This window comes from Macrobrachium rosenbergii, chromosome 16 (genome assembly GCF_040412425.1).
Source record: "Macrobrachium rosenbergii isolate ZJJX-2024 chromosome 16, ASM4041242v1, whole genome shotgun sequence".
NCBI lineage: Eukaryota > Metazoa > Arthropoda > Malacostraca > Decapoda > Palaemonidae > Macrobrachium > Macrobrachium rosenbergii.
Window position 1 is genome coordinate 14,411,226 of NC_089756.1, and position 12,500 is coordinate 14,423,725.

Here is a 12,500-nt window from a genome sequence, read left to right on the forward strand (position 1 = left end):
GTTTTTCATGTTAAAATGTGGAAGGATAGTTGCTAAACGAAAAAACGTTAAATAAATAATACATCATTGAATCCAGGTAACGATCAGAACCAAATCGAACTGATAAGTATATCTTTATATTTCTTATAAAAACTTTGGAAATATCTTGTTTTTTATTCATGTATACTCTAGGCGGAATTCAGTGAGCATAAAGGCTTATGCAGAAAAATACAAACAGGCATGTTTTTTTTACAGTTTATGATTACTGTTGTTACTATTATTATTGTTGTAACTATCATGCATTTTGGCTCAGGTCCAATATATGAAGCCCAAATAAGGTTGAAAATGTCTCCACATACTTTTAAAAATAAACTTTTTTCTTATTCCACACATACTTCAGGAGTTTAAAGAACATATAGAGACAAAAATACATAATAAAAATATTAATCAAATCCTACGTATACATAAATACATACACGCATACATACATATATATACATATATATATATATATATATATATATATATATATATATATATATATATATATATATATATATATATATATATATATATATATACTGTATTTCTATTTGAAATTTCAAACCCTAGGGTTTAAGTCTGAAACGCGAAAATAAGAAATAGTTTGATTCACAGCAAGGTCAGATTCAGAGCGATATCCACTGACTCAATATGGGTTACCTGCGTTGACCGAGACCCAAAAATGCATTTACTGCTGTTCTATCATTCCATCTTTAAAGATGGACGTACTGTACTGTATGCTAGTAACAGTAATATCGCGAAGAGTATGAAACGTGTAATGCGAATTCCGTAGAGTTTACATAGCAAACGTATACTGAAACGTTTATGTCAGCTATCCATCTTTGAAGGTTTTATATATATATATATATATATATATATATATATATATGTACAGTATATATATATATATATATATATATATATATATATATATATATATATATATATATATAATAAAGTCCCCTTAACTTTTCAAGAATTCGAAAAGGAATGGGACTACTGGTAATACATTTGTATCTAGTAAAGGTGACCAGTATATTCTATATAAATACACGCATATTATGTGTGCATATATATATATATATATATATATATATATATATATATATATATATAATATAAGTATATATATACATATACTATATTTTATATATATAGATATATATATGTATATAAACATAAACATATATGTATATATATTTCTCAGTGTTTTAAAATTATACTGTCTGACTTCATAGTTGTCCCAACAAAATTGCTGATAATCAAATCATCAAAATAACTCACAGGGTAAATTAAAACACCGGCAAATAAAACTCAAAAACGTCACATTAACAACTATGCCGGGTACACCAAGAAAACAATTTAATAAAGAGAGCAAACAAAGCATTTAATTTGCAGAACAAACAAAGCAAGAAGCCTAAAACAAAGTTTCTGTGAATGCGAAGGCTGGAGGAAGTGTGCTGTAACTCTCAGTTTGTCGAAGAAGAAGGGGGTAAGCCTGTATCCCTGCTATGTATAGAAGAGGCCTCACTTCGAGCTCATTTGCATAAAATATATATGTGAAGCTCTCTTTATGCTACCGGTAACGTAAGGACCGGCGATAAGGTGAAACCACATGATTTATGCTATGCGCCGTCGTAAAACAACGGACAATAAATAAAAAGGATTGCTGTCTTACCATAAATATCTGTATCAATGTTGATATATGTTTGCACATATATATACTGTATGTATATATATATATATATATATATATATATATATATATATATATATATATATACATATATATATATATATATATATATATATATATATATATATATATACATATATATACACACATTTATACATACACACACACACACACACACACACACACACATATATATATATATATATATATATATATATATATATATATATATATATATATATATATATACATACATACATACATACACCAGACTTCACTCGATTTACACTGCCAAATTCTTTATGCGTTTGAGAAAAACGTTATTTGTCTGGAAATAAGAAGATAATTTCGTGCCAGTAAGAACGGTCTCAGCGAAAGCCGTGACCTACTGAAGGTGCCGAGCTATAAATAGTCAGGACGTTTACTCGTAACAAAAACAGACGTTTCTCCAGAGAAAGCCCAATGCAGGTTTCTTAAAACAAAAGGAAATGAATGGCGTCATTATGAATAACATAAGAAAAATGAATGCAATTTTCTTAAAACGGAAAGAAATAAATAAATGAATGGCGTAATAAAAATTAGAGTTCATAAAAAATTAAAGGTTAAAAAAATCTGATATACAGTTACTGCCATAAGAAAAAAATATATATATCTTACTTAGTCAATCTTGCTGTATGTATATTTTCAGCCTTGAAAATGCAACGATTTAGTTGTAAAACGTTGGCCTTAGAAATAAACTGCAAATTGTATCGAGGGCCTTTCCCTAGACGCCTACGATTATTTATACATACATACATACATACATACATACATACATACACGCACACACACACACACACACATATATATATATATATATATATATATATATATATATATATATATATATATATAGAGAGAGAGAGAGAGAGAGAGAGAGAGAGAGAGAGAGAGAGAGAGAGAGAGAGAGAGAGAGAGAGAGAGAGAGAGAGAGAGAAATAATTTCGAGGCGCATGAAAGAGGTCACTTTATCCTAATTCCCTCGAAGAAATATCCTTAATTCTCAACCACTAGACAAGGCCTTGTTTATAATTAATGTGACCATCTCGGTTGCATCGAAGCTTTTATTTTTCCCTTTTGTGTGATGTGGGAATGAAAAATTAATATTAATCTTTTCCTTGACTCACACCGAAATGAAAAAGCTAATGAGTTTTCATGGGTTGACAACACAATTCTGAGATTTTTTTATTCCTTTTTTACGAACTCACGAATCAAAATTGACGTTTCGTAGACCCAGCTTCCTGGGAAGTTATCTTTCCATGTCTCAGGAGTCACACTCGCACGCAATGTACCTATGTATGTTTGCACGTAAGCACGTACATAAACTTCGTGCAACTGTCTTTCGAATATTTCATATTCTAAGAATTGTTTTTTTTTTAAATATGCGGCAAAACGCGTACGCACAATTCCCAAACTAGTAATTCCCAGCATATATACGCACGCACGCACTCATATACACACACACACAGATACAAACACACACACACACACACCTCATCTGAACCATAGTTTGCATTCATTATTTCCGGGGTGCGATGGCATGCATCGTTTCACCCCCACGAAATATTTCTGAAGGTAAATGCTTGTTAATTTAACCAGGAACTTAGCTAAAAGGAGGGAATACTTAAACGACTTTGTTGTTTATTCATTATTTGGAAACAAAGTCCCTGTGTTACTTTTCGCAAGAGAGAAGCTTATTTATTTCCTCTTCGCCCGTCCTGATTAGGCCTAAGTGGTGTGCTTATCAGTGGTCCTTTTGACGATTCGGATGAAAGCGGTCGTAAGTCAACTGTGGAACTCCAGCGGAGTATACGAGAGAGGGCAGAGTGGGCGTGTGTGGTGTGATGACGGGTGTGTTGAGCAAGTTCAGATCAATGTTGCGCAGGCCTGGCCCCCCCGCGCACTCAGTGGACGCGGCCGCCGCCATATTGATCCGGGAGACCGTCGGTAGAGCAGCGACTGAGGAGATGGCAGCAGCGGCTCCTGTCCTCCATCCAACCTTACTCCCACCCTGTACATTGTGTCCTTTCATGCTAGTGAATTATTGTGATGTTTAACAGTGATATTTTGATAAAATATAAATAGCAAACATGTTCAGTTTTGCAAATAAAATGCTGAATGCCCTCGTGGGCAATGAGGAGCCTACATCTGGCGCACCAAGTGGCTCTGTACCGGGAGCGCCGCGCCCTCAGAGCCCTGGCCTATTAAGAATGGGTGGTCCAGCAGGGCCTCGTGGCCCTATGCAAGGCATGACAGGGCCCAGACCGCCGGGAATGGGTGGAAACATGGGGCCTGGTGGATTTGGAGGCCCGGGGGCGAGACCTGGTGGCCCAATGGGTCCTGGTGGTCCAATGGGTCCCGGAGGCCCTATGGGCCCTGGTGGACCTATGGGCCCTGGTGGTCCAATGGGTCCTGGTGGTCCGATGGGTCCTGGTGGTCCAATGGGTCCTGGTGGTCCAGGTCCTGGTGGACCAATGGGACCTGGTGGACCAGCAGCTCCTGGAGGACCTGGAGGACCGGGAGGTCCAGGAGTACCAGGAAGTCCTGGTAGTGTAATGATGCCCGGAGGACCAGGTGGGCCAGGAAGTGTAGGTGGTCCTCCTGGCATGAATGGACCAGGAGGCCCTGGGATGAACCGCCCACCGGGACCAGGAATGAGCCCGAGACCTCCTGGAATGGGACCAATGGGACCGAGAGGTGGACCTCGACCCGGTGGACCTAGAGGAATGCCACCACCTGGTATGGGTCCTGGAGGTCCGAGAGGAATGCCCCCAGGAATGGGTCCTCGCCCAGGAATGGGTCCAATGGGGCCACGTGGATTAGCAATGAATGGGATGGGTGGGCCTCGTAGCCCTAGACCTGGTCTCCCTGGCCCTGGGGGCCCACGTGGACCCATGCCAGGTCCAGGACCCATGGGCCCAACTCCTGGAAACCCACCGAATGCAAATATAGGTAAGGTGTTCGAAATTAATCTTTTCTTTCTGACATGCAATTTGTAAACACAAGACAAACAGAATGGTAAACAGACAAATTCTTCCCCAGTTTCGATTCTTTCCTTAGGAAAACATTAATATTACTCATTCCCATTTCGTAATAACTTCTTAGACGTTAACAACGACCGAAAACAGTAAGGCAAGCAATAGGTGGGATGACACAGGACATGTACAATTCCGCTAGAAATGACAACATTCACGATATTAAGGACAATACTAATGTACGTGTAAAAAACGTGACATTTAAAGTAGAAATTATTAAAATAAAAAATATAATGCTAACAGTAAACAATAAAAACAAACTATTTTGTTTAGGTGTTTTCACGAACTTCAACTATCCCTACAGTAATCCAAGTCATGACGATGTAAGTAATAACACCAGAATTATGAAGAAAACAGATAAAAAGATAGATATCTCAGTCACTGTTGATAATAAACATTTTATTGATGTCAAAAACATTCGCACAGTTTTGTTTTGTTACAGGCTTCTACAGCTTTCTCATTAGCACCATAACGACAGCGCTCTAATGATAATAATAACAAACGCAAAAGCAGCAACAAAAACACATTGCATAACAATAATAATAGTAATAACGATGATACTAAGCTTGGTACCACCACTACGTTTAATGGCTCTTATTTTCGCCAGTCGGGAAGACAGCGGAAATTAGGTGCCGCCAAAAACGCCGATTGAAAACATTTCTAGCAAAACAGGTATTGAGCCACAGTAATTACAGGTTTCATTTGTAGTTCGGCATTCATTCTGATTTGGAACACGGTAAAAACCATCCATTACTGGGGTACACTGTAAATGTTAGATGTTCAGCAAAATTCACCACAAAATCCGTAGATACATGTGTGTGGACGTTTATTCCAGAGTGCCACAAAACACATAAGTCATTTCCAAAAGTTAACTGTTATACATATTAAATTTTGATATAGTAAAAAACGAACTAAATATGCCCGTTTTAGATTTATAACCAAAGATTGTCAGAGGTGCAATAAGTTACGTATGTGCAAACATACATATATCCATACAATACCAATAAATATATATATATATATATATATATATATATATATACATATATATATATATATATATATATATATATATATATATATATATATATATATATATTTCTCTCATTTTTCCCATTCCGTATCATGAGTGAAGACGAAAAATTAAATGACAAATAATCATGCAACTCGCGAAACAGGACGTGTCAGGACCCGTCGCGAGTCCTCGGGACATCCTCCAGCTGGAGAGAGAGAGAGAGAGAGAGAGAGAGAGAGAGAGAGAGAGAGAGAGAATTTTGGTGCTTCCCTTGCCTCTAAGTGAAGATGTTTACTTCAATTTCCTCGAAATGAATTGCTGAGATGAGCTTCTAAAATTTTAATAACTACCAACCTTTCCAGGTGAAAGATGCGGAAAGGTTCTTTACAAGTCCTGGAACTGCAATTTCTTTCCAGTTTTTTCAATCTAATTTTTTTCCGTAAAAATTAAAAAAGGAAACATCAACACTGTAAATGTTATTTAGTCATGTATGAAACCAAGTTAAAACAATGTATGCACATTAACAAGTATGTGTATATATTTTTGTAGATCAATCAAATACACGTAGTTTACCAGAGATTTGCAGTAAATGATATATATTCAAACCACAGACAAACAAACGTACAAGCACACTATAATACACACAAACACGCAATATACATATATACTCATATATATATATATATATATATATATATATATATATATATATATATATATATATATATATATATATATATACATTATATATATATATATATATATATATATATATATATATATATATATATATATATATATATATATATATATATATATATATATATATATATATATATATATATATATATATATATATATATATATATATATATATATATATATATATATATATATAATCACCTTCCAGAAAAATGTCAAGAAAATAACAAAACTGTCACTGGTAACACGTACACAGGACTGAATATTCGTAACCAAGCTAAAAACAGATGCACAGAAACTCGTGTGTCCCTAATCTGAGAGTTAACTTAAACTTTTTGGACCCAAACTCTACCAAACAAGAAAGCAGAAATACCACAAAATACGTCTGAAGATAATATTTGGTAGAAAATAATAATACACACATAGTCCTTCTTCAACTAATACCAGAAAACTCAACATGATCACAAGAGGGTCTCCACATTCTCGGTGAGAACTATGCAATGTAGTATGAAATAGCAATGCTAATTAATGCCAGCATGTTCAAATTTGCTTGGCAGTTGCACATACAGAGCGCACTTGAAATTAGAGACTGAGTACATAATGTGTAAAAACTTTGCTTACAGAACATACATACTGACATGGGAGTTAATGCATACTAAATAGCGGTATAGAGCTGGAGGAACTTGTACGGATGCTTATTTATAAATGTTAACAAAATTAATGAACTGTTCCAAATTAAAATATATAGAAAGGGTAAAAAAAAAAAAATAAAAACAAGAAAAATTTATATGATGAAGAAACTCGGACAAAACGGAATTCAGAATGTTCCCTGTAGAGAATGAACAGACAACGAAATAAGACCTAAATATGGAAAATGCAAGGAAAAGCAAGAATGAGAAGAGAAATGGGGTAGCATAAAAGAACAGAGATGAGAATGATTAGTCCTGCCCATCCTCCTCCTCCTCCTCCTCCTCCTCCTCTTCAACAAATAGCAGCAGAATGGAAATGATGACTACGAATGTTGTAAGAAGTGGGTAGACAGACGAAATGGAATGAATGAATGATACGCTTTTAAGGAAAAGAAGTAAAGCGAGGAATAAATGGATTTTAGGAATAAAGGGAGACGAAGATGAAGATAGGAGTTAATAATAATATGGAAGATGAAGATGGATACTATCACTAATGATTATTCAAATAACAACATTATTAATACCAAAGAATAATTGTGAACGTTTGATGTTCTCAATTATGAGTGTAACTGTATACCATACACAGTAGGGTACCCGCCATCATAGTTGTCAGATATCTTTAAAGGGTTATTCCCTTTAATCTTTTCACTTCATGGTGGATTACAATAAGAACTTACATTAATACGTTCTGAAAGTCATAATCTTCTTTATATAACCAAATTTATTCATTACAGGCTTACTTTAGACAGGCTAAGCTCTTCTTGACAGTTTGAGATAAGGTATAAAAAGAAGGAGAGAAATCATTCATATAAAGACACGAACGGGGTTCATTCTTGATTCAACAATATAAGGCTTCCTCTGGTTGATACTTCATGCATTTTCAAAGCACGAAAATAACCCGCATACATTTAGTGGGAACAAAAAACTTGCAAGGTTTAAATACAAACGTACTAGATCACGACTGGGTTTTTAAAGCACCGGAATCTTTACCACAGTGACTAAACCACCAGCAAACATGTGATACAAAACCCCGTCTTATTCTGAAGTTCGGAGGATGATCACTGATCCTTACTCGCACTGATCTCGCTCTCGACGCAGAAAGGTCAAATTATTTATGGAAGGAGAAATGAATAAAGGATCGTAGCCTCTTGACAGGGCTAAGGGTCCAAGGATTGCTCAGACACGCCCATACACGAGTCCCACTTAAGGGTGAGAAGGTTGTAACCATTATTCTTGGGAACGAACGACACAAAATATGGGACAATTTTCACATTTCATATTAAAAGGGATTACGGTGGAATATAAGTTCCTGGTCCTATTGTCAACATGCTATAAGAGACTAATTAATTCCCATGTAATGGTCAGGGGACCTCACAAGATGAACTAAAATTCGAGGTTAATGGTTAAAATACCATAAAAGATTAATTAATGCCCACATAATGGTCACGAGATGAACTGAAATTCGAGTTTATAGGTTAAAATACCCTCCAAGATGAATTAAGATTTGTATTAAATGGCCAAAATTCCTTAAAGAATTGCTCTGAAAAAGGATTAATCGAAAGTTTAATTGAATGATGAAAGTGCCCTAAAAGACGAATCAAAGCTATCTTTGAATGATTCAAATGACCTTCAAAGATGACCCTACCCTGGTAAATAGCTGTTTAAAGGGAAGTTTTACCTGCGGAAAAGTAGATAGGACTGTGGTTGGGTCATACCTAACTTTTACTTTCAAAGTTTGCACAGTAAAAATATATTCAATTGGTCTATTTTGTGTTAATATGATCATTTCATCATCAATATGCATACTTTAATGCCTATACGTGACCAATTAATATCTGTTTTCGATGATCCTGATGTAAATATAGAGAGGATTTTTGTAATGATGGTTCGACAGCTTAGAATTTAAAAGCACTGAAGCTCTTGTTAAATCATTCGTTCAAAAGCATCTTGACATGTCTTTATAGATTTATATTGCTGTGTTATAGTCAATATCGCATTTCTGAAGGCATCTTGATAGAAAAAAAAATATTCTAGAACTGATGTTGAAACTAGCAATATCCTTCGTTATAAAACACCCTCACAAGGAAAAAAATAACTTTAAGTCGACATTACTATCATCAATCTCATTCCTTCCCTTAAAAACCTCGATAACATTGAAGAATATCGCAAAACAAAAGAGGTCAACGCCCCCTTCTCCTCGCTGAACTGGGCACAACATAGCGAGTGTCATTCCGACTCCCGTGAGGGCCATCAAGCAATGGCCCTGCGCGAACTGGCACCAAAACACACCGCCCTTCACTTCTCAGGACGTGCGACTAATGTTCCCAGATATTCCTGGCGCAAATCAATGCCGCATTTGCGAATGCATTACTGGCAGACAGGAGCAAAAGCAGAAGGTCTTGTTCGAGTCAGCACTTTCGTCTTGCCCTTTCGGTTCCTAATTAATTTTATGGTTTCGTTAACGTGACTGTTTTCCTGACTTCAGATTTTTCACAGCTGACAAGCACACGATATTTTTTTTCTGCCTCACGTGTCCGTTTTGAAAGCTGGAGCTGGGATTCTAAGTCTCTTAATAGTGATCATTTAATTTCCTGAGTTACAGGAATTATTATTACCGTACTTTATATACTAAATTGCGTCTTCTCCTACTCAGAATTCTGAAAGCTCGGTAGCAATAAGCTTCTAATTTCCTTGTATGTTATTATTTATTACTTAAAGACCGAGTCTTCAAATTTCCTTTCTCTCAAATTAAAATATTCATTGTTTTCCTATGGGTTAACTAAACAGAGCCTGTGCTGTCAAACGGCTAGGTTAATTTAACAAAATACAACAGCTCTTATGTGACTATGTCTTCAAATTACATATTCTAGTGATATTTTTATTACAAGGAAAATACAATGTGAGAAAGTTTAACTAACTGGTCCTGGCCATAACATACTACTCTCTAGTGATGGCCTGAAAAACAGTGAAAACAATGTATTGAGACCAAAACATGACGGAAAAAGGGAATAACACATACATCTTCCGAACTTTGAGCAAGACTCGCAAAAATAAACTGTCTCGATACATTAAAATTCATTCCCCGTTACATAATAAAATTCCCATTCAATTTCGTACCTATGTGATGGAAAATCTGTTTCATGTAACGCGGACTCGAAAGGGCGTGAACCTTCTTTGGGACCTCCTTCTCCTGAGGGAATCTCAAATTGAACGAAAGTAACGGACATAATAAAAGGTGTCAATCAAGCCAGAGTTGCCACTTAGTGTATTGGTTGCGTGCCAAGAGGGGCTTTAGTTGTTTGTACACCGACTACAAAGTAGATTTCCGTTGACATGAAGAATACACGACTTCTGTGATGGCAAGGACCGTCCTATACATCGTTGTGAGAAGATTTCTTATGCCGAAGACAAGCCTAACACCATGTCACCTCTTCACATTAGTAATTCTCCCCCCTTGTAACTGTAATTGAATCGTATTAGCCGGGATTAGTGTTTTTCTCCTTGGACTTTCTGGGCGAAATCCAAATATTCAACAGGTTTTTTCCAACATTTGTTACGCAATCCCTGCAAAAGACGTCAGGCTGAGATCTTGTTTCCCGTTTTGTGAATGAGTTGGGGGCTCAGAATCAAATTTGGGCTGCAGCCTCGAGAGATCTCCTTTGCCTTCACATATCTAAGGAAATAAAAAAAAAACTTCAGGTTTGTTGTCATAACACCAGAAGCTAAAAAACTATTCGAGGCCGGATCTTCGTGATTTTCAAAGACATGGTCATCATTCCGAAACTTTCAATGGAAACGATTCTCTTGGCATTTGTAGTCATAACTGGTCAAATGTCTGTAACTTACAACATTAAACCATCTCTCCTTCTGTTATGCCATCCCCATGACAGTCATAGTCGAGTAGTTGTATATGATAATACAATGTCCACTCTGAAACTATCTTAACACTCCCAGAAACAGAAAATGAATAGAAAACTGATCAGACAGCAGAAGAGCCGTATTGTAAATGTACGGCCAAAGCGAACATCTCAAACTTTGCCCTTTCCAGGGGATGCTGAAACCTGTGTGTGTGTTAGAATGGCAGAGAGGGAGAGGATAGGCCCTTAGCCGGTTGCCAAGCAACAAGACTCTCAAGTAGGTGGAAGCATCAAGGATTCAACATAGCTGATATGATTTCATATTTTCCGCCCCAATTTTCCTCTTCGTTTCCCCTCCATTGATTGAAGTTCTTTAGCAGCAGATCGAAATCACCTTCTTCTTTTTTTTAAATATATTATTCGTATTTTTTAGAATGTGGGCTGTTGTTCACTGCATTTCATTCCAGCTTTCCGCTGACTTCGGGTGTATCGGTTTTATTTTCTCTTCCCTCATATTTAACTGCGTGATATCCCCCTATTTAATTATCTATCGCCTTTTTCCTTCAACTGCATTACTACCCTAATACAGTCTCCCAATTTTTATTTTATTTTTTTTTCTAATAAGTGATCTTTCTGTATTTCATTTGACCTCTGTTACTTCTTTCTAATGAACACCATATTCTTAGCAAGCTCGAAATTCAAGCCAGTGGTCCCTGTGGGCGTATTCCTTATGAATAGGGTTCATTTTCTGAATAATAATAATAATATAATAATAATAATTTGACTCTCTTTGCAGGCTGATTTTCCCTAGGAGCCCTCTCGGGTTTATAGCCTTTTGACTCTGACCAGGAGGGTTTTCAGCTGAAGAGCTTGAGAAAGAAAGAAAGAAAGAAAGAAAGGTGTCAATCACAGGTTGTAAATGCAAAAATGGGTATCCTCTTGCTGCCTGCAGGAAAAATTTTCTTCTTCCTCTGCTTCAAGGACATGCCATTCAGGCTTCTTAGTTCTTGGCTATAACTATTTTTACCGAGCCTTCATCTCCGGTTCGGTACAAAATAATCTCTCTTTGTCTCTTTCCACTTTGTCCCTTTCCAATGCTCAAATAGTGGTTATATTTACTACACTTTCTACTTTCAAGTTTAGATCTTGATACCCAGGCATGTGGTTATTTTCTGCCAGGAGTTATTTTCTGCCTGGCTTTGTCACAGGCTTTGATGTGTGAGGGTATTTTTGGTGTTTCCACCCAAATCCCATCAGTTCATCAAAGGAGATTACTATAAATATTACACTTATCTATTTATGCACACAAATATATATAACTACACACACACACACAAACACACACACACACAATATATATATATATATATATATATATATATATATATATATATATATATATAAATACATCTCGAGACAAGACCTATTTAAGATCTATACAGTTAT

At 36.1% G+C, this 12,500-nt stretch overlaps 1 protein-coding gene across 17 annotated transcripts in view; it reads left to right on the forward strand.

Annotated features, from left to right (window-relative positions):
- Window positions 1-3,565: 3,565 nt before the first annotated feature.
- LOC136847104 (uncharacterized) overlaps window positions 3,566-12,500 on the forward strand; it is a 335,956-nt gene continuing 327,021 nt past the window's right edge. For 5 of the 17 annotated variants that reach the window (XM_067118423.1, XM_067118417.1, XM_067118420.1 and 2 more), the window contains exon 1: window positions 3,571-4,708. In XM_067118423.1, coding sequence (XP_066974524.1) covers window positions 3,847-4,708 — 862 coding nt within the window. In that variant the 5' untranslated portion in view covers window positions 3,571-3,846. Of the gene's footprint in view, window positions 4,709-12,500 lie in introns of all 17 variants that reach the window. The other 12 variants (XM_067118415.1, XM_067118416.1, XM_067118418.1 and 9 more) reach the window with 7 other exon arrangements.